At 36.0% G+C, this 23438-nt stretch overlaps 1 protein-coding gene across 2 annotated transcripts in view; it reads left to right on the top strand.

Annotated features, from left to right (window-relative positions):
• LOC103269691 (myb/SANT-like DNA-binding domain-containing protein 3) overlaps positions 1-23438 on the top strand; it is a 145327-nt gene that overhangs the window by 69208 nt on the left and 52681 nt on the right. For both annotated transcript variants that reach the window (XM_021717176.1, XM_008067254.2), the window contains 4 exons: positions 460-569; positions 10140-10269; positions 14179-14205; positions 17362-17458. In XM_021717176.1, the coding sequence (XP_021572851.1) occupies positions 460-569; positions 10140-10269; positions 14179-14205; positions 17362-17458 (364 nt within the window). The remainder of the gene's footprint in view (positions 1-459; positions 570-10139; positions 10270-14178; positions 14206-17361; positions 17459-23438) is intronic.

Here is a 23438-nt window from a genome sequence, read left to right as displayed (position 1 = left end):
AGGATCGCAGGAGCCCAGCAGGTCGAGGCTGCGGTGGCCAGGAGCGTGCCACTGCCCTCCAGCCTGGGTGACAGAGACTCCAACTCAGAAAAAAAGAAGTAACTTACTAGAAAAATAATCTCAAATGTTTGGTAAGAACTAGTAAGCTTATTATCTTAAGGTCTTGAAGACAAAAAATAGAAAAATCCATAGATTTTTGCCTTTGGAAGTTATGTTGAATCGCGAAATCTTGAGTTTTATTTTGGGTTGGATTACTTTTAGGGTTATTATTATGCAGGATTCTCTTGGGGAATACTGAATATTTTGTGTCTTATAGAGTTTCTTTTTCTGTATTTATGTCTTATTGTATTTGTGAATGGGGTTCAATACAGTTTAAGGATTTTTTTCTTTTATTAAATATGTACATTTGGCTACAAAAAAGCCAAATATATATATGAAACATTTTTTCCTCTTTTGCAGAATTAAATGTAAGGGAGTCTGACATAAGAGTTTGTGATGAGACATCATGTAAATATGGAGGAGTCTGTAAAGAAGATGGAGATGTTTTGAAATGTGCATGCCAATTTCAGGTGAGGAAATCAAACCTATTTTGAAAAATGTTATATTCTTCCTATATTATAATTCTACATTCTTTGAATTAAAACGCTTAAAACACCTTGAACTCCATAAGAAAGTTGGGTTCATAGCCCATCAATTCTTTTTCCAGATGACTTCCTATTATTTGTACTTTCCATGCTTTTGTATGAACTTAAGAGGATAGATTGACAATAATGGATGTGAAAATGCTTTGAAAAAGACATTAAAGTTCTATTTAAATGCAAGGTATAGTTGTCACTGAAAGGAAAGAAGGTATGAGTTGCAGTAGACTTCTTTTTTTTTTTGAGTCGGAGTCTCACTCTGTCACCCAGGCTGGAGGGCAGTGGCCACTCCCGGCCACCGTAGCCTCGACCTGCTGGGCTCCGGCAATCCTTCCGCCTCAGCCTTCCAAGTAGCTGGAACTACAGGCACGCGCTACCACGCCCGGCTAATTTTTGCTTTATTGTAGAGATGAGGTCTCACCAATTTGCCCAGGTGGGTCTTGAACCCGCGGGTTCAGTCAGTCTACTCACCTCAGCCTCCCAAAGCACGGGATTACAGGCTGAGCCACCGAGCCCGGCTAGAACTTCTTATTTAAAATGTTGGCATCTTTTTCCTTTTCTTCTCCTTCTAGTCTGTCTCTTTCCCTTCTATTCTTATTTGTTGCTGTCTCATCTCCTCAGACCACAGAACTTGACTGACTTGGAGCCTCGGAGTAAGTCAAGGTTAGGGGTGGAATAGAAAGTGGAACCTTAAACTGAGTGTGAATATTTTTGCTTTTTGAATGCTCTTTTACTTGTGATTCTATTATCTAAAAATGTAAAAGCAGGGCAGTATGTTACATTTAATTCTTCCTTTTTGTATATTTTCTGTGATTAAACTGTAATCTGGCTTCAGAATGTTTCTCACAAGATGGTCTCTGATTCAGGATTGGACATGACACAAAGAAGGAACTAGAATTTTTTTTACTCATGATTTTATTCTAAATGTACTCACCATTTGGATTTTGAGAAGAGGAAAGGGTACAGAAACCAGGAATAAAAGCATAGAAGTGTTAGTATTTCTTGTAACCCTATGGCTTCAGGCAAATTTCTGTATGAACTCAGGTAATTTTCTCTGCATCATTATTCCGTATGAAAAAAGAAGACACACTTCCTACTCTTATGATTCTTGTAATGAGAATCAGAATCACAAAGAGAGCTTACATATGAAACTTCTTCATAAACTATAACCCATCATGTGTATTTACATTAAAAGAGATGGAGAGTTTAAGTGAAGGAGGGAAGGGCAGATGGGTATATATACTCTTGTCCAGCCAGACAGGTTCTTCATGGTCAAAAGGGACTTTACATTCAATTACACAGAGTGATAGAAAGGTTTCTTTTGGGCATTTTTGGCAACAGCTACCTCTTCCAAGTTTTCTTAGGTAGCTTTTGGCTGCCTTCAGATACCTGCTGTCTGATGACTGGAGACATCCTTTCTTTGTTAGGAGTGCCTTTCCATGGGGCTCCTCACAACATGGAAGCTGGCTTTACTCAGAATGATATGAGAAGTCAGTGATAATTCAAACTTCTTTCCTCCTGAACGTAATGTGTCATTTTTCTCTGGCTGCTTTCAAGATTTTTCTATTTACTTTTTTTTATTTTTTATTTTAGCAGTTTGACTCTGAAGTTATTTTGGTATGATTTTCTTTTAATTTATCTTGCTTGGGGATGTCTGAGCTTCTGAAATCTGTAAGTTGATGTCAGTCTTAAGTTTTAGAAATATTTTGCCATTTCTTAACATATTTTTATCTGCCTATTATCTCTTCTAATCTGGAATTTCAGTGACATATGTTAGACCTTTTGATACTGTACCAAGGTCCCTGAGGCTCTGTTCATTTAAAATTTTTTTCTTTCTGTTCTTTACATTAGATGATTTTTATTGATTTATGTATTAGGTTCACTAATCCTTTGTTGTCATCTCCATTCTTCCCATCCAATGAGTTTTTAATTTCAGATTTTTTATTTCTGGTATTTATAGTTTCTATTTACCTAGCGAGGTTTTCTCCTTTCATGGATTATAGTAGTATAGATGTTAGTGCTACTTTAAAATATTTGCTAATGTCAGTATCTAGGATATCTCTGTTGATTGTTTTTTCATTTGAGAAGGGATTGTATTTTCCTGTTTATTTATTTATTTATTTTGAGTCGAGGTCTCACTCTGTTGCCCAGGCCAGAGTGCAGTAGCACGATTATGCTTCACCACAGCCTTGACGTCCTAGGCTCAGGTGATCTTTCTGCCTTAGCCTCCCAAGTAGCTGGGACTATAGGTACACACCAGCATGCCTAGCTAATTTTTTAATTTAATTCAATTTAATTTTTGTAGAGATGAGGTCTCACTATGTTACCTAGGTTGGTCTTGAACTACTGGGCACAAGCAATCCTCATGCCTTAGCCTCCAAAGTGCCGGGATTATCGGTGTGAGCTGCCACACCCGGCCCTTGTTTCTTCATATTAGAGTGATTTTGCACTTATTCTACACATTATGAATGATATATTTGAGTGTCTGAGTTCTGTTATGTTCCTTTGAAAAGTATTGTTATTTTTGAAACATTAAATTAATTGAACTCAAACTGCCTACTCTGTCTTCCTTGTGGTGGGCAGCAACGCAAATATCAGTTTTTTTTAGCCTTAGTGTGATTACTTGGAGTATACTCCATGTGTGGCTCAGGGATCAGCCTAGAAATTTGCTCTGAGTTTATACATGGAATCTGGCATTTCTCTCTGACTTAAATCCTTTGTGGGATTCCCCTCTCACTTTTTAGTGGCTGTGGTTGTCCTGAACTCTATTCTCCTGTTTGTTAAAACAGAAGGATAGTGGAGTTTTTTTATTGGAGATTTAGCCATCCTGGTGGGGAATACTGGGGCTCATCCCCTCTTCCAACTGTCTTAAGTATTTCCTTAGGTTAAATTTCTTGATGTGGAGTAGTTAGGATAGGGAGTGCTTATGTGCTGATTAACATTCTCACCAATAATGATGTATCTGACTGCCTGTTTCCCCTCCACTTGTTGGTAGTAGATTTTGTTAATCCTTTTAAATTTAATAAACCTGAAAAGCAAAACATTTTTTATTTGACTACTAGAGAAAATGAAAATGTGCCATATAGTTATTGACTTTTTGGTGAATTAATATTTCATATTCTTTGGAGTATTTTCTTTTTCTCTTGTGTTGACTTGTAAAGACATACACATGTGTGTATACAGACACACACACACACATATATATACACACACACTCTGAACAGTTCATTCGTTGAATACTTACATGCCTATTACTATGCTATGCATTTTGTATCCATTAACTCATAAACACTTATGAGAACAATAGGTTTTGATGTTTTTAATTTTTTATTTTTTTGAGTTGGAGCCTCACTCTGTTGCCTAGACTGGAGTGCAATGGTACGCGTACGGCCACTGCAGCCTTGACTTGCTGGGCTCAGGTGATCCTTCTGCCTTAGCCTTCCAAGTAGCCGGTACTCTAGGCACATACCACCATGCCTGGCTATAATTTTTTGATTTATTGTAGAGATGAGGTTTCGCCAGGTTGCCCAGACTGGTCTGGAGCCCGTGGGCTCAGGCAGTCCTCTCGCCTCAGCCTCCCAGAATGCTGGGATTATAGGCATGAGTCATTTTGTCTGACCTGGTTTTGATTATTTATTTTTTTTGAGTTGGAGTCTTACTCTGTCACCCAGGCTGGATTGCAGTGACACGCTCATGGCCACCCCAGCATTGACCTGCTGGGCTCCGGGATCCTTCTGCCTCAGCCTTCCAAGTAGCCAGAACTACAGGTACATGCTACCATGCCTGAAATTTTTTTATTTATTGTAGAAATGAGATTTCGCCAAGTTGCCCTGGCTGGTTGTGAACATATGGGTTCCAGCAGTCCACTCGCCTCGGTCTCCCAAAGTGCTGGGATTACAGGCTGGGATTATAGCCACCAAGCCCAGCCTTGATGTTTTTTTAAAAAGCAATGTATGTCATAGTAAACAATTTGAGCAATATAAGAAGATATATAACTGAAAAAGTCTTCCCTTCACTCCAGACTATCAATTGTTCTTCTCAGAGGCAACATCTGTTACTTCTTGTATTTCTTTCTAGAAATATGTAGTGTAAGCCGGGCTCCGTGGCTCAGCCTATAATCCCGCGCCTTTGGGAGGCTGAGGTGAATGGATTGCCTGAGCCCGCAGGTTCGAGACCCGCCTGGGCAACTTGGCGAGACCTTATCTCTACAATAAATAAAAAAATTAGCCAGGCGTGGTAGCGTGCGCCTCTAGTTCCAGCTACTTGGAAGGCTAAGGCGGAAGGATCGCCGGAGCCCAGCAGGTCGAGGCTGAGGTGGCCGGGAGCGGCGACTGCACTCCAGTCTGGGCAACAGTGAGACTCCAACTCAAAAAAAAAAAAGAAATATGTAGTGTATATATAAATATATATATGTTTTAATTCCCCTTTTAAGTACATTAATTACATAGTATTTGCCTTAGAGATTATTCCTTTTCAGTTTATATAGATTACAGAAAAGAATTCTGTAATTGAAATGTTATCCTAGTTTTGTTTTTTGTTTTTCTTTAAAAAATTGTTTTTAATTGACAGATAATAATTGTATATCCTAGTTTCATTTTCATTTTGTTAATATTTTTTGACATAAAGAAGTTGAAAATTTTCACATCATATTTGTCTTTATGGTTCTGCTTTTCTTTATTCTTTGAAAGTCTTCCCTTGAAACTCTAAGATTATAAAGAATAGCCTTTTGACCTTTTCTAAACATACTTGAACATCTAGACGATCCTTTTTTGATCTGCCTGAATCTCTTGTATTTTTACCTTTGGCAAAGCAGGAAAGGAAAATATAAGTTAGGAGTCTAGATCAGTAGATGTTTATCCAGTGCTTACTTTGTGCTAGATATGAAACTAGATGCTGAGGAGGTAAAGATATTTAAAAACAGGATGTCTTGCCTTGTAGGAGCAAACTGCCTTAGGGCTTACAGCATGGTTTGATCTTGTTGCTGAGTGAATCTTCCTTTGACCATTCTGCCTTCTTATAAACTTATAAATCTGTTCAAGTTAGACTTAGGTTATTGCCAGCTTAAAAGCAATGACCTCACATGCCTATTAAACACTACTCTGCTGGATGCTTTAGCAATATCATTCAATTCATGTAAAAAACTTGCTTATGATTTAGCATGCTTTTAGTGCTAAATATAAGCTTTCTGGGACACGATGTAAATATATTTTTAACAGATAACAACACAATTTTAAATGAAAGTCTAAAATCGTTTTTCTTCAGCCTTGCCACATATATAAACAAAGCCACTTTTGTTAATTTTGTACAAAGAGAAATGATCAATACTGAATCTTTGTATAGAATAAAGCCTATGATTTTCCCCATTTTCTTTCTTCCTCTTTGTTCTACTATCTGGAGTTCCCTGGACTGTGTGTCTTTCTTTCTGAATTTATCAGTGTCTGCTCTGGTGGTGTCATGCCTTCTTATTAGATTTTTATATTAGTCACAGTTCTCCAGAGAAACAGAACTAATAGTGTGCGCGCACACACACGTGAGCACATGTGCAAATATGTGTGAGAGAATTAATTTTAAGGAATTGTGGCTCATTTGATTATGGAAATTGAGAAGTCCTACAATCTGTCATCTGCATGTTGGAAGTTCAGGAAAGCCAGTGGTATAAGTCCCAATCTGACATCCACGGCTTGAAAATCTGGAGAAGACTGATGTCCCAGCTCAAGCAGGAAAGCAGAGAGAATTTTCTCTTCTATCCTGGTCCTCAATGGGCTGCGTAAAGCCCACCCACACTGGGGAGGGCAGTCTGTTTTACTTGGTTCACTGACATAAACCCCTTCCTAGATACATCCAGAAATGATGTTTAATCCATGCATCCTGGGGCCAAGTCAGGTTGATGCATAAAATTTATCATCACAACTTTGTTATTATTTTCAGTTTATTGTATTTAGCACAGTTCTGGCAGAAGGTACGTAGTAAATACTTGAATAGCTGTGGCTCCAGAGTTGTACACTGCTGCATCTTTCTTAATTCCTTAAAAGAACTGGCAGTATCATCACATTTTTCGGGCTAAAAAGAAGATATAGAGGAAAGTTCTTTCTTCAGCAAGGGTAGCAGTATAGAGGAGGTAGATGTTAGGTTGGAGTTAGGTTCCAACATCAGTGCATAAGTCAGAAATTATATGTTGTTAAAATAGTCCAAATCCCTTAATTTGTCCATAAGCACAATGAGAAGTTTCTAAGAGACCCCTGGAAACTGAGCGTGACCAATGAACAGCAGAACTGCTTCTCCCATCTCATGTTCACTCCCAGGTATGTGCTTGTAGGTTGAATTTCAGAGACATTAAGTCCTCTGCTCACTATCACCAAGTAACATGTGGTAATACCCTGCTGAATAACTTGAGTGTATAGTAGTTAAAGTAAATCATTTGTGAGGAATTTTGGCCCTTCCACTTATTAGGTGTGACAGTGGGCAAATACTGAAGACTCAGAAATGATAAAAGCAATAGCAAAAATAGCTAATGTTTATTGAGAATTTACCATGGCCAGATAGAAACGCTATAGGTGTATTCTTTTTTTCAATCCTCATAACAACTTTATTGGGGAGATATGTTATAATTACCATTGTGCAAATGGGGAAAAGGGTGCTGGTGCTAGCCCATAGCACATAGATGTTGGGCCCAGGATTTGAATTCAGGCATTTTTGACTTCAGAGCCTTAGCTCTCAGCATTAAGCCATGTGCTTCACGTGGTTGTTTTGATATTTAAGTTAGATAGGACATTTAAAGTTGTAGCCCAGTGCTTACTGAATAGAAACTGTATAATAAGTGCTAAGATTTTCAGCCCTATCAGACTTTATGCTTCATTTTATTTCTTTACTATCTTAAATGAAATTCATAGAAAATGTAACCTACAAAACATATATAATTAAATAAATGAATATAATGCGTAATTGCACTGTAAAGGACAAATGAAAGTAATTTATAATAAAATAATTCAGAATGTAAATGCTTAGGCATAATTATACTAGAAGATAATATAGTAGTTATATGTTTTTATCTACTTAGTGTTTGGATTTTTAAAAAATCAGAAGCAATTTCATGCCAGAAGTACATGAAAACAAAAATGTGGAGGGATGATCGATTTTAGGATAAAAACCAATATTAGGATAAGGGATAACGGACCAGATTTATTTGTAATATATGGCAAGTTTTATTACAGTTCTTATATGAATGGCCAAAGAGACATTCAGAATTGTGTGGTACTTGTATGTTTTTGTTGTGTGGAAGTGTCCTTTATTTTGCAATATATCTAGCATCCTTGGACTCTACCTACTAAAGACAGTAGTGTCCCTCTATCATCGTGACAAAAATGCCTCTGTAGGGACACCGATCCCTAGGGGGCAATGTTGGTACCTTTGTGAGCCCTGCATTAGAAATTCATTAAGCATTTGTTGAGGGAAGAGTTGGGTTGGAAAGTTCACAGACTCAGCACTCGATCTTGGAGTTGATAGTCTCCTTTGCTAATTATATATTGTATAATTACAGAGTAACATATTGAGTCATGTAGACATCATACTAGTTATTGTGTAAGCTCTAGGGAAAGAGAATAAGGAACATGATCCATGAAAAATTAGAGGAATATAGGAAAGCTTCCTAAAATAAACTTTTAATTTTAATAGAAATTGTTATAAGATTCTACTGATACTCAATGTATAGCAAAATCAACTTAATTATAACATTTTATTAGTTAGAAGTTGTTTTGACTTATATAACGTGCCATATTTATGCTTCATAAAGTAAATCTGACCACTTTTTAGAAATAGATAAATAATAAAAATAAATTTAGTTCATTGCAGAAAAATTGAGAAGTACAGAAAACCTTAAACAGAAAACCTTAAATAAACCATGACGACAAGTAATGTGAAAAATTTATTGACATTTTCTTCCAGGATTTATTTTATGCATATTCATTTTTTTTCTAAATTGGGATATGAATGTAATTTATTTTCTTGCTATATTTTATATATTATCATATTATTTTAAACATTTTCACTTAGTTTTGTGGAATATATAATATATTAAAAAATGGCATAAGACTCCCAAAAGTTATCACCTAACTTTGTTAGCTTTTTCTGTCACACAATATTTTTTAAAAGGTAATTGTTAATGACTGAATTATTAATTCTTTAAATAGATATAACATGCTTTAATCAAACATTGCCTTGTTATGTATTAAGGTTTTTAGGTTATTGATATTATACATTTCTGTTTGAAATGGCTGTAATAAACATTTGTCTTTAAATTTCCTTCAGATAGATTCCTAAATGTGTAATTCTGGATCAAAAACTGCATTCCTTTTTCAAGACTCTTGTGACATATTGTCAAATTATGCTCCAAAAGTTAAACCAATTTAGTTGACCACAACTGGTGTGTTGGGATGCCTGATTTCTTTTAATAATCAATTTTATAAGTTAAAAATAGCATAGCATCTTATTTTAGTGAACAACTCTGACTGCTAGTGAAGATCAATTACTTTTTAGTACATTAACTAGCCCTTTGTAATCTTTCTGTAAATACTTGATGTATTTGGGCCCATACTGTTTATTTATTTGAGTTGAGGCAATCCTTCTGCCTCAGCCTCCTAAAGTACTGGGATTGCAGGCGTGAGCCACTGTGCCTGGCCTTCTTAAGATCTATTTTTTCAATAATAATAACAACTTGATTATATTGTTGCAGTGTTTTCCCCAGGTTTAAAAACTTTAGTCATTTATGATATTTTTGACATGTAGAAGTTTTAATGTCTTTTAAACCATGCAGGTCCAATGTCATTTCTCACATGTGTGTCACTTTTTTTCTGCTTTATCTGTCTTATTTCTGCTTCTTCTTCAAGACTCAGCTCACATTCCACTTTCTCTAAGGAGACTTTTCTTGAATATTCCAGTTTACAATAATAGGAATTAGGCATTATACTTATTGATTTGGTATGTGATCTAGCTTTGTAATTATTTTTTTTTCTATTTGTATGGCTCTCTAGCAAGATTATAAGCTGTCTGAGAACAGTGATCATCTTATATTTCTTTGTGTCTTCTATAGAATTTACCTTGGAACTTTGCCTTCTAGATGTCTTGAATACATGAATTTTTTTTCCTATTTTTATGTTAAAGTTTGAATGAATAAATGGATCATGATATTAATAAAATGACATTACATAAGTAATGTTCTTTACATTGTCAAGAATTTCTTATTATCTCAGTGGGTTTTCATGGCAAACAAATGGAAGTAGATAGCATAGAGATTTTAAATTTTCATTTTTATGGATAGTTGGTAGTTATTTTCATTATGAATGTGAAAAAATATATGAAGAAGTAGTGTAATTCTTTTTAAACCAAGAAAAAACTATTCAGTGATAGAAGTGTGTCATAATGCTATGGTATTGCATTCATGAATGTGGAATAAACTATTAATATTCATGCCTAGTTCTTGAGAATTTATTTTTGTTTCTTTTTTAGTGCCATACAAATTACATTCCTGTCTGTGGATCAAATGGGGACACGTATCAAAATGAATGCTTTCTCAGAAGGGCTGCTTGTAAGCATCAGAAAGAGATAACAGTAGTAGCAAGAGGACCATGCTACTCTGGTATGTATGATAGTTTCCTGAATACATTTTGGAAAATATGGCAGAACCATTTCTAAGAGAAAGTTTTTAGTCAGAGATATATTCCAAAAAGCACTGCACAGGTCGGTGGTGATTGTGTGGAGGTGTGGGAGAACTATTTTTTGCCCCATTTCATGTTGTTGCTTTTTAACTCCAGGTAATCTTATATGAACTTATCTTACTATTCAGTGCATTCTTAAGGCTGAACATTTTTTGTGTGTGAAGACTTTGCATAGCTCTTGCCCTATGGTGTGCACAGTAGACAGAATATAATTTGTGGTGGGGAATGATATGGGATCCAACTTAATATTTCTTTTGAAAGAGATAAGGAATAGCCGAAGAAAGTCATCAGTAACATCCCAATTTATGTTTCTTTCCAAATTCTTCTTTCTCTCAGTCATGCTTCCTACCAAGCTGTTCACATTTACTTCTTTTTTCTTTTCTGAATTGGTAGTGGAGCCATTAATGTTCTTTCTTGTGTTTATATTTGGGGGTGGGTATACAGGAAATAATTAGAATTATTATATGAAGGTTAGTGGTAAAGGGAGGTTAGTCTTATGTGATTTCTGCTTCCTTTCTTTTCCTATATTGTAGACTTCCTATATATTACAGCACTCAAAAGTTCTTCTTTTTACTAAATGTGAAGATTTTAGGACCAACTGCAAAGTTAGAGGGTACAGTTCCCAAGACTGTTCTCATTTCTGACACCAACTGATCTCAGGAGTTTCCTCAACTACCCTCAGGCTAGAATTTGCTAGAAGGGCTCACAGTACTTGCTGAAAACTGTTACAGTTTATTATAGGGAAAGAATACATGTTAAAATCAGCCAAAGTAAGAAATACATAGCAAAGATTCTGGGAGGGTTCCAAACACGGAATTTCTGGTTGTTCTCTTCCTGTGGCGTCATGAACAGCATTAATTCCTCCTGGCTACAGTGTGTAGCAATATAGATGGAGTATTGCCAAATAGGAAAGCTTGCCTGAGCCTCAGTGTTCATAATCTTTATTGGGGCTTATTACATAAGTATGGTTGATTGGTCGATTATCCATGTGGTTAATACTGTGTGACCCAAAGTCTCCACTCCAATCACATGATTGCTCTTTCTATTATGGCCAACTTCACTCTAAGATGTTAAATGTTCCCCTCTCCAAGTTCCAGTCTGGTTAGCACCCTCTGTTAACAAAAATTTTCTTGTCAGGTATGATGGTGATTACCTTCCAGAAGCAGAGGGCAAAAGCCAGACCTCTTTTTGGTCAAGCCAAATCCTCCGCTACAAACTAAATAATTAGGTTCTTGGATAGATTATTATATTATTAGGCTAGTAGACTATCATTTGGTGTGGCTAAGTACATCATGTTTCCCAGATTGATGTGGAAACTAAAGAGGAATATGAAGTTTTTTCTAGTCCTACATTATGCTTCATTTATGAGGTGTGTGAGTTTAAGACACCAACTACTTTGATAGGCAGTGAATGTTAAACAGTAGAAAGTAGAGTAGTAGCTTGAAAAGAGCACTGCATTAGGGTTAACCCATCTCTAAAGTAACTACAACCCTTTTTTACTATAAACATTGGGACAAATCACTTAGCTTTTCTGAGTCCCTATTCCCGAAATTGTTAAATGAATATCATCTCCTGGGTTGTTAAATAAGGATTGAATGAGCTAAGTTATAAGGTGCTGTGTTGGTTTTGTTATTTGCTGAGTAGAACAGTGTTTTTATGTTATTTGGTCTTTTGTAGTTTCTGTTTCTTGAGCTAGAAATATCATTTTATTTTGCTTACTTGAAAACTCTTTTCTTATGCTTTAAGATTGACTTAAGCCTTTTCTCCTCTGAAATCTTTCTTCTGTGACATCTCCTGGCAGCATTTGTTTACGCCTTGTGTGTATTTCTATGCATATATCACATTGTATTTTATTTATCTGACCTATGTGCCTCCAGCCAAATCAGTGATTTCTCAGTGAAAAGGCATTATGTCCTGCCGAGGGAGGTGCATCATAATCTCAGGGTGGGATAGAGTTATGTGGGCTGGGGAAGATGTATGTACAGTTTACAAAACACAATCTACAGGAAGAACTCCAGCTCATTATCAAAGTAGTCACAGCATTTAATTTATTTAGGAATTTTAGATAACAAGTGTGAGATTTTTATATTTATTAAAATTAAACATGGGTTGAAAAAGGTTGGGAGCAAGTGTCTTATGCACTGGGAATATGTCTTATTTATTATTTTATTCCTAGCATTAACTATGGTGCCTGGCACATAATATGTACCCAATCAATGCATGTGGAATATAAATAAGAACAGATACTTGGAAGGCTGAGGCAGAAAGATTGCCTAAGCATAGCAGGTTGAGGCTGTGGTGACCGTGAGTGTGTCACCGCACTCCAGCCTGGGTAACAAAAGTGAGACTCCAACTCAAAAAAAAAAAAGAAATAAGAAGGGGGTGTTTTCCTGAGAAAAGTTTAATCAGAAAAAATAATTTTAGGTTGAGTTTCTGTCCTCCTTTTTTTGCTTCTTTGCTCTTTCTTTTCCTCTTTATTCAGAAGATGTCATTTTATGGTTGATTAATCAAAATTGAACACAATTTAAGACTTTCCATAAAAGTCCCTGAAGATTTTAAATTTGGTACTGCATATAATATGTATCTTTCTAATTCCTCCTGTTTCTACATTATCTGGGACTGTGAGTATTGTCTGAAGGGAACAATATTGTTCTGGGTGTTGTCTTACAGTCTGGAGAGCAATTTGGAGAATTGGTATGGGTTCTTCAGGACCACGGTATCCCCTTCCCTGGAAAGTGCTGTATAAGGTGTCAAATTCTTCATTTGTTCTCCTTTTTTTTTTTTTACAGCTCCATCTTGTGATACCACAATATTACCCTCTTTTCAATATGTTCAGTGCTGTATGTTGGTTCTTTTAGGATTATAAAAATTTTTTTTTACATTAATTTCATTTTAGGCTAGCTTCTTTTTGATAACTTTAAGGGAGGTTCTTTTTAATTTCACCAGTCAGGGGAGATTCCTTCTGATTAGATTTCTTAGAGGAGGTTAATTTCATCAGTAATATGAAAACCTCAGTTCTGTGGTTCTTTCCTTCCCAAACCTTGGGGCTTTTTTTTTTTTTTTTGCCTTTTGGCTTTTGGTCTTTATCCACAGATTTCATTAAGAAGATTTTTTTGGAGCAAGACTCATAGCTTTTTCCTGTCTTTCTAATAAAAGCAGCTTATTCATTATTCCCCTCAAGCTTTAACAAAATTAAAAACTTCTTCTACCTTTTAAATGAATGAATTAAAATTAATTATATTTAGCTACTTACTTTACAATGTTTATTGGTCTTTATTCTGTGTAAGGCACTTGGGTATTCCTTAAAGTGCTACAAAGATGTATGAGATATAGATGATTATGTAACTAAGTAATTTATATTTTGAGAGAGGCATAAAATAGGTATATAAGAATAAACTGTTAAATATCAAAAATATGAGGAAAAGACTATATGTGACTGGTTTTCACAGATGATTGATTCATAGTCTTACTCTGTCTCCCAGGTTGGAGTGTAGTGGCATGACCGTGCCTCACCATAGCCTTAACCTACTGCGCTTCGCCATTCTTCTGTCTCTACCTCTCAAATAGCTGGGACTGCAGGCACACACCATCACACCCAGCTAATTTTTAAATTTTTTTGTAGAGACGAATTCTCTCTATGTTATCTAGGCTGGTCTCAAACTCCTGAGCTCTTGCAGTCTTTCCATCTCAGCCTCCCAAAGTGCTGAGATTACAGGTATGGAGCCACCATGTCCAGCCCACTGTTTTATTTTTGATAAGAGATTTTACCACTTGTTAAGGTGAAATTTCCAGGAAAAATGTTCATATTCATTCTTTGTTTTTCTTCTCAGATAATGGATCTGGATCTGGAGAAGGAGGTAAGTTTCAAATAGCTTTTAAAAGACATTTATTTTCTTTCAGTTTTTAAAAAACAGTTTTAAAATATAATTCCTGCCATACCATTTGCCATTTAAAGTATCCAATTCAGTGACTTTTATTATTGTCACAGTGTCGTGTATTCATCACCACAATCATTTTTAGAACATTTTCATTACCTCGGAAAGAAATCGTGCACTCCTTAGCCATCACTCCTAAACCATATGTCCCCCTCAGCCCTAAGTATTCTTGTTTCATGCACTTTTCACTAAAGGTTTGTTGTCAGACTAAGGGAAGGGGAAAATACCGCTTTTGCTACACTGAGGTTGCATCAGAGTGACTTCTTAGGATTATCCCCACAAGTGATTTCAGCTTGGACCAGGGTATTTGTAATTCTCCTCTACCCCTTGCTTCCAGTGTTTTGCTCATAAGGAATTTATAAGGTAAAGGTACAGGATTGAACTTTAGAGTGAGTTGTATATAGAAAAAAAAAGACTTGCAGACAACTCTAATGAAACTTAGAGTTTAGTTTAAAGCTTTAAAAATTTCCCATGTATGCTTTGTGTTTTATTTGACAAATATGTGAATTAATTATTTATTTTTTGAGTTGGAGTCTCACCCTGTCGCCCAGACTGGAGTGCAGTGGCCGCTTCCGGCCACCGCAGCCTCGACCTGCTGGGCTCCAGCGATCCTTCCGCCTCAGCCTTCCAAGTAGCTGGAACTACAGGCGTGCGCTACCACGCCCGGCTAATTTTTTTTTGATTTATTGTAGAGATGAGGTCTCGCCTGCCCAGGCGGGTCTCGAACCTGCGGGCTCAGGCAATCCACTCACCTCAGCCTCCCAAAGGCGCGGGATTACAGGCTGAGCCACCGAGCCCGGCTGAATTAATTATTTTTTATGTTTAAAAGATTAGTATTTGGTAATAGCATATAATAGAGTTTAAATGATCAGAATTGAGAATGACTACTCTATTTCATAGTCTAATGAGGTTGTAATTGTTAATGAGTATCTACTGTATGCAAAATAATTAAGAGGATACACTAAAAAAAACTTCAGTAAAATTCACACTTATGCAAATGTAACTGCAGTTTTGATCCTTTCAAAACTATCCACAGCTTCAGACTTTTACATTTCTTAGAATCCTAAAACTTCTGAGTTAGAAGAGACTTTGAAGGTAATTTAGAAAATAGAATTGTCATGAGGAAGAAATTCAAGGATGACAGTTTCAGTTTAAAAAAAAAAAGATTGGTTGGACTTGGTACCTCAGCCTGTAATCCCAGCGCTTTTGGAGGCTGAGGTGAGTGGATTGCCTGAGCCCGCGGGTTCGACACCTGCCCAGTCAACTTGGCGAGACCTCATCTCTACAATAAATCAAAAATTAGCCGGATGTGGTAATGCGTGCCTGTAGTTCTGGCTACTTGGAAGGGTGAGGCGGAAGGATCGCTGGACCCCAGCAGGTCGAGCCTGCAGTGGCAGGGAGCATGCCACTGCATTCCAGTCGGGGCAATGGAGTGAAACTCCAACTCAAAAAAAAAAAAATAATAAAGATTAAACTGTTGAACAATAAAATTTGATTTAAGTGGACATGTTCAAGCAGAAGCTTTATAATCATGTGTGAAAATTAGGTCATAAAATCTGGATCTTAGAGCTAGAACAGATTTTTTTTTTTTTCAGTCGGGGTCTCACTGTGTTGCCCAGGCTGGAGTCCCATGGCATTATCATAGTTCACTGAAGTCTCGAACTCCTAGGTTCAAACATTCCTCCTGCCTTAGCCTCCTGAGTAGCTGAGACTATAGGTGCTCACCACCATCTTCAGTTAAATGTATATTTTAAAAATTTTTTGTAAAGATGAGGTCTTGCTGTGTTGCTCAGATTGATCTGGTACTTCTGGGCTCAAGTGATCTTCCTGCCTCAGCCTTCCAAAGTGCTGGAATTACAGATGTGAGCCACCATGCCTGTCCTGTAATGGATTTTAAGAGATCACATGGTCTAGCCCCTGTGGTAAGATATTCAGTTAGGAAAATTGTCTTTGTTCTCATATTAAAGAAGGGAGAGTTGATATCAAGATTTATTTATAGTAGTACAATACTGGGATGTCTTGCCCTGAGGATGTATGTTGACTTTTTTTTTTTTAAGTAGTATGAGTTTAGAAAGGCTAAGTGGTTTGCTCAGGTGTATTTCTGGATATCATTATGTTTTGAGGCCTCAGAATTACTTAGGATTATGATCCTTCGAATCTGTTTGAAATTATTCATGAGAGGTTGGGGAGGATTTCTATTTGAAGTACAGGCAGACACCAAAAGTTGGAAATTTGGAAGTATTACCAAACAGGCTTGGTATATCTGTGAACTTTCCTTTTAATAACTTCTTTACTGCTTGACACCCCCTAAGTAGTATTCCTTCCCAAACTAGATTCAAGAGAAATCTCTTGAGTAAACGGAACTCCTTAGGTTGGCTTCATAACTGATCTGTCTGTCCACTTTGAGATTATCAACATATAATCCACTCTAGTTGAGATCCACAAAATATAGGGCCCCTTAAGTGTGAGATGTGGGTTTTTGTGCTGGGTCGTAAGGGACCCACACACTTCTACGTCTTGATATTTTTGGCTGTGCTAAGTGGCCAAGTAGAAAAAGGAGAAAATTTACAAAGAGACCCCTTTCCTTCTTAAAATTTGGATTTAAGTATTTTTTTTAACACTGGAATCAACTTTTATGTAGTTAAAAGGGCAGGTATGAAACATGTGAGGAAAAGGTGAGAGTTACATTCTACTGTGATCTAAGCAGCATTACACAGGCTTATTTCATTCAGTAGGAGGGCAATCACAGAACTAAATTTATTGCTCTTTTTTTCTCTGTTTCATTCAATGTTACATAGTAATTTTTAAAAGCAATTTATTATCAAACCTACTATATTGCTCCTGATTACATAGTTTAAGGGACTATTTTGCTAGCACCAGAAATTCTCCTCACAGGTATATTGTATTTACTATTGGCAACATTTTTGGGTTCAAGCATTGATAGATTTTGGAAGTGACAGTTTTTAAGCACTCAGGTTTATTTTCCCCAGAAACAGGATAATGGCTACTGAAAACATGAAGCATATCTGTAAAGGATCCCAACTTTTGGTTGAAATTTTTATTTTTCTTTTTAAACAGAAGAGGAAGGGTCAGGAGCAGAAGTTCACAGAAAACAGTCCAAGTGTGGACCTTGCAAATATAAAGCTGAGTGTGATGAAGATGCAGAAAACGTTGGGTGAGTTGATTGAGGGAAAGAGATAAACTTATTTTAGAGATTAATCATCAATATGATTATATCGTAGAAAGGTATCGTTTACTTGGTTCTGTATATTTTGTGCGTTCTTTTATTTTATTTTGTTTTTTGTTTAATGCTAGTCTATTGACTTCTCTTTTGATATAATGCTATTGCTATTTGAATCCATTTAAGTGTTATCTTTTAGAATGAGAATTCATTTATGGTAGTTTTGGTTTTACCTGTGTCTTTTTTTTTTCATGGATAGTTTTATGTGTTTTATACCAAATGCTTTTTTCACTCATGTTGAGCCTCCATTAAGGTGGGTTCTGTAGCTGATAGTATTATCTTTCCAATTTCCCATTTACTCCCTATGGGAATTGATGTTCTTTGGTAGAATAGTAATAATGTAGATATTTGTCAACACAGTCATGTTTTATTATTGTTTTCATCAGTATCCTGTTTGTTTATTTCTAGTCTCATCCTTTTTTCATTTTCTTATGATGCTTGCTTTTTGCATATCTGATTCTAAAAGCTTTAATGCTGACTTCAGGACTTGGTAGTAGTGTAAAGGGGTCTTCATCACTTCCTCAATTTCCACTTAGTGCATATTTTAAAACACTTGTTTTATAGAGATTTGTGCTTTCTTCCTTACTTGTACAAATTTTTGATGTATGTTTTCCAATGTCATGTTTTACTCCACCCTTAAATGCTTATTTGAGTCTTTCATGGAACAATAATAATATAATCTAATTAGTATTAATGCTCAAAGTGAGTTTTGCAAGTCAGGATTACTCCATTTTCAGAATTGTGGTATACAATCAGCTATTTGGATGGTAAATGGTCAAATTAAATGTATCATAGTATTTGCTGCATACTTCAAAGTAGGTGAGAATTGACACAGGATAAGTTCAGAACAAAGTAAATTCAGCAAAATCTGAATTTACTATCTTTCTGCACATTGGTCACTTAGTTTGACCTATGTCCATCCATTTCAGTTAGAGTGATTTGATTTGGAAGAACATGTTTTCCAAAGGAGATACTGGCCTGTAGAACAAGATAAAAATTAAGAGCAATATGAACTTGTAGAGAGAACTGATAATAGATATTATGCTGTTTCTTCCTCTTATTTTATGCTAATGTTATGGCATAATGAAACACTATAGTATGTATGTATGTATGTCTGTATTTTTGTAGGTATTTAGTTCTGTTCAGTATTTTTCCTTAGGACTGTTCTAAAATAGTGTTCAGAATCAAAATAACTGTCAGGGATTGATTGACTTAGCTCTTACATACTCCCTCAGAATCAGAGTGTTAAGGTAAGCACCTAATATTAATTTATCTTCTAGTCTAATCCTCTCATTTTACAGATGAGGACATTGAGGACTAAAGTCAGAGTTTTGGTGTAGGGTTAGAGTCTCCTAAGTTCCAGTAGAGTGCTTTTCTTACCATCTGCCTCCTTATAGTTTTCCTTTTTAAAAATTTCCTAGCAGGAATGCTGCTGTCTTCTTCCCAATGCCACCCAATGACTTAAACAAAAACAAAACAAAACTGCCTTCTTCTCCTTCAGCCTGGTCCCAACTGTGATTTCTTTACTTCTTTTTTATCTCCTGATCATTCTGTGCACTAGCTGGTTTAAAGTTCTCACTATTAGTCCCTAGCTGCCATCTAGAAACCAAATGCCTATTTGTTGGTTTTCTTATCAGTGATTTTCAGACTTTTTTGGTTATACCCATGGAAGAAATATGTTTACATTGCTACCCAGCACTCCTATATATATATACTCATGGTACTAACACATGATAAGTAAAACAAAATCCTGTGGAATAATACTCATCTTTATTAAATGCAGTATACTCAAGTATTTTCTATTCTATTTTCTTTAAAAAATGCTGATAATGTCCTACTAAATTGACTTCATAATCCACTAGTCATTATGAACAACAGATTGAAAAATACTACTTTATAATATAGTAGATGTATATTTCATGTGATTTTTTTTTTTAGGTATGAGTATTCATTTAAAACATACATTATCTTTTCTCATTTCAAAATATCTTTCTTGTCAGAAGAAATGCTATCCAGAGCATCTTGTTTCCAAAGAGCAGTTAAAATCTTTCTTTTCCTTTAAAAACATTTTTTCTCTTGCTATTAGTTGTTTAAAAAAACTGGTATTTTTGGGAAGGGGATACATTAATCTTTTAAGAGAAGTGCTTTTTAAAATTTAGCCATTTAAATAAAAATTGATTTAACTACCTACTAACATACTTCCTTACCTTCTTAAACAATATACAGAACATGTTTTGACATTTTTTTTTTTTTTTTTTGGAGTTAGGGTCTTATTCTGTCACCTAGACTGGCCTGCAGTGGCATGATCAGGGCTCAGTGCAGTCTTGACCTCCTGGGTTCAGGCAGCCTTCCACCTCAGCCTTCTTAGTAGCTGGAACTATAGGTGTGTGCCACCATGCCCTGTTAATTTTTTGATTTTTTTGGTAGAGATGAGGTCTCACTGTGTTGCTCTGGCTGGTCTTAAACTTGTGGACTCAAGCACTACTACTACCTCAGCTTTCCAAAGTGCTGGGATTACAGGCATGAACCACTGTACCTGGCCCAGAGCACTTTTTACATACATTGTTTTTCAACTCCTCCTGGCAGTTCTATCTAGTGGTAGGACAAGGAAGTGTTATCCTGATTTTTTAGGTGAAAGTGAGTTCAGAAAAACCTAAATTGCAGAATATAGGTCTTATGACAAGGAATTACTTTATTGTTTTGTGCACACACATGTGTAATACTATGATCTTAGGGGCCACTAATGTGTGGTGGTTGTTTCATTGCTACACTTAGGCTCCATTTAGCTTTGTGTTTGAATTCTTATATCTGTTCTTTTAAAAATCATTTTTATTCTCCCTTGTCCGACTGTTAGCTGCTGCTTCTAGGTGCTGTCAGTATGCCCTGGCACACTGAATTTGTGTGCCATTCATCTACAGTCAATGAGTTTGACTGTAGATGCCCCAAACTTTTAAATTGCTTCTCTGGAATAGGAAAACAATACACTTGTAGAAACTGTATCTAATGTAAGAATAAGTTCTAAATGTAAAATAAGCATATATAGGTTCTTAGTGAAATGCATGAACTTTATTTATTGAATGTATTTTATCCCTCTTGACTACTTAGAGGCTATTTAAATTCATTTATAATTTAAATTATTTTTGCTTCTGAGGGGCTTTTACACCCTTCCTGCCTGATATACACTGTGTTTCTCCAGTGATATTGTGGGCTTTGCATAGGTTTGTGATGGCTATGTTCATTAATGCTTACCTTTCAAGTTTATACCTAGAGCTTCCAAGAAATGTGACCTCCCTCCACCCCCCTCCACATAAGTGGATTTCAGTATTCCACTGTGACCACTGGTGAGATGCAGTAAATAAACTTCCAACTTGGCCTTAAAACTTGAAAACAGCACCTTCTTTACAGCAGTTACATTTCTTAAAACCATATGTTCTTGGTACCATACCCACTCTCTTTCTAAACAGTATTTCTAATCTGTCCAAGGCTGAAGTTATTGCTGCAAGATAGCCATCAGCTGTTTCTCTGGACAGTGGGGCCACATAATCATAGGACTCCTTCACATCAGTACCTTTTATATATCTGACCTAAATCCATGCCCAGGAGTGGTTTGAGGAGTCTGTAGAGTCATCAGGCATAATGCCAATACCAGGTGAGTTATAAAAGTCCTCAAATTATTCCTTTTGAACTTTGTCTGTGGTACACTTTATGGAAGTAGTTCCTGCTCTTCTGCCTCTTTGATGTCAGTCTCCTCTTTGGAGATATGTTTCCATTTTTCTCCTTGAGTGATATAAATATCCTGGAGTTGCTCAGGGAATCAAATAGGTGTGCAGTGCAGTATGACAGACAACACTGATAAGCAACTTAAACTTCCTGTTGGATATCTTTGTCATTTGTGGTACTGTTTTCTGTTTTGACACAGATTCCTGGTCAGTACTAGAATCTGATTAGTCACTCCATCAGAAAGCACAATGAAATCTTTTCCCTTGTTTAAACAGAGTAATGCCATACATTTGTGTTCTGCAATATATTCTGGAAGCTTCATATATTTTTTAAAAGAAGAACCAAAGAAGTACTTTTTAAAAATCACTTTATTCTCTTCTACTCTTTATTTTCTCCTAATTAGTGATGAGAATAATGTTCATCATTTAGCATTGCCTTATTCTGGGTATATAGAGTATTGGGCTTGAAAAACGATTAAGATTCAATAAATTCCTACCGTGGCCTCTTAGGTTATAGTGGAAAAATAATTTTATTTTGTTCCTTAACATAAACGCTATTTAGCATTAATTTATCCAAAGTATAATATGGATGTTAGTAATGACAGGCTTTTTTGTCCAGAAATGTCTTCTTAAAGCTCTGTGATGGTTGTCAGTAAAGGTTTCCTTTGAGAGGTAGTTTTCTGAATGCACTGTTACTAAATGACACTTTCTTGCCCACTTTGTCCCTGTTATTCCCTCTGCCTGGAGACCCATTCCTGTTTATCTGCTTGTTTGAACTTCTACTCCTCCTTTTAGACTTAGATGAAGTGTGCCTTGGGTTAAATGTCACCACCTCTTCTTGGAAGCCTATCTTGCTCTCTTGCACAGTCCCTGTGAATTCAGTGACCATATTCTTTGTTCATCTTTGGTCTTGAAAACCACCTCTGCACAACCTTACTACACTGTTGGGATCTGTAGCAGATTTTAGGCTCTCTGAGGCCAGGGACTTTGTATTGCTGATTTCTATCTTGGGTAAATTTGCCATAAGGTTAGGAAATCTTTATAGGTCTTTGTTGAATTAGTGGTAGTCAACATTAGACCTTTATTTTAGTCACTTAGATCTAATCCCAGGGTTGTTGTGAGAATTCAATGTGTGTGAAAAAGACTAGTATTGAACTTGTTGCAGGGTTCATTAAGTGTTTGTTAAATCTAAACAATTTCACATGAAAAAATTTAAGCTAATATTTTTCTGACTGCTAAATAAACTTACTATATTGAGAAGAAATGATACTTTCTATATTGACTAAGAAGAAAGGAAGGGAAAAGATGGATATTCTTCAATAATAATAATAATAATAATAATAATAGTAAAACCTTTCAGAAGTGCATAGTATTTGGTAGATCTCAAAGGGCCTTTCACAAAACCTTTTTTCATTCTGTCAGCAGTGTTATAAGATATTATCCCTATTTTAAAGACTTGGAGTTGTGATTTGCCAAAATTATAGAACTAAATCATAGAAGTTGTTGAACTTTTCATTTATTTATGTATGTATGTATGCATTCATGCCTTTGAAATTTACAGTGTTAGAAATTGAGAAGCTTTAAAAGACTCCCCAGTGAAAGGTCTCATTCCTACCCTTGTTCCAGCCACTCAGTTGTCTTCACTAGAGGCAGTCACTGTGATCTGTTTCTTGTTTAATCTCCCATGAGTATTTTATGCGTGTGCAAGAAAATCTGTACATATATTCTTTTCCTTTTTTAAATTTAATGGCAGCACACTGTTACACACAGTTCTGTACCTTATTTAAAATGTTTGTAAAATGTACACTGCATATAGAAGTGTTTAAAACACACACATGCTATTCGAGGAATACTAATTAAAAAAATACTGATGTACCCAACTAGCACCTAGGGTACAAAACAGAATATTGCCATTCTTTCCAGTACTGAGTGTTAACCTAGCCATGGAAGGCTAAGGCAATAGTATCATTACTAGATGAAGGCTTAAAGAAAAAGACTCAACGAACAGCCTCTGGGGGCAGAGTCTGATTTTAAGCCTCCCAGAGAGTTTACAAGATTACCTTTTGTGGGTTTCAGTGGGCAAGGCCATGAGTATTGGAGTCATGTAGAGCATATGTGCTTTTGCCAAGTTGTCAGTTGAGGCATCTGACAGGATTCTGATGTATGGCTCGTTTTTTTTTTTTTTTTTGAGCTGG

Source organism: Carlito syrichta, unplaced genomic scaffold, assembly GCF_000164805.1.
Source record: "Carlito syrichta isolate Samal-C Ts95f unplaced genomic scaffold, Tarsius_syrichta-2.0.1 Scaffold309451, whole genome shotgun sequence".
In the NCBI taxonomy this organism is placed as follows: domain Eukaryota; kingdom Metazoa; phylum Chordata; class Mammalia; order Primates; family Tarsiidae; genus Carlito; species Carlito syrichta.
This window is presented reverse-complemented; position numbering and strand designations above follow the sequence as displayed.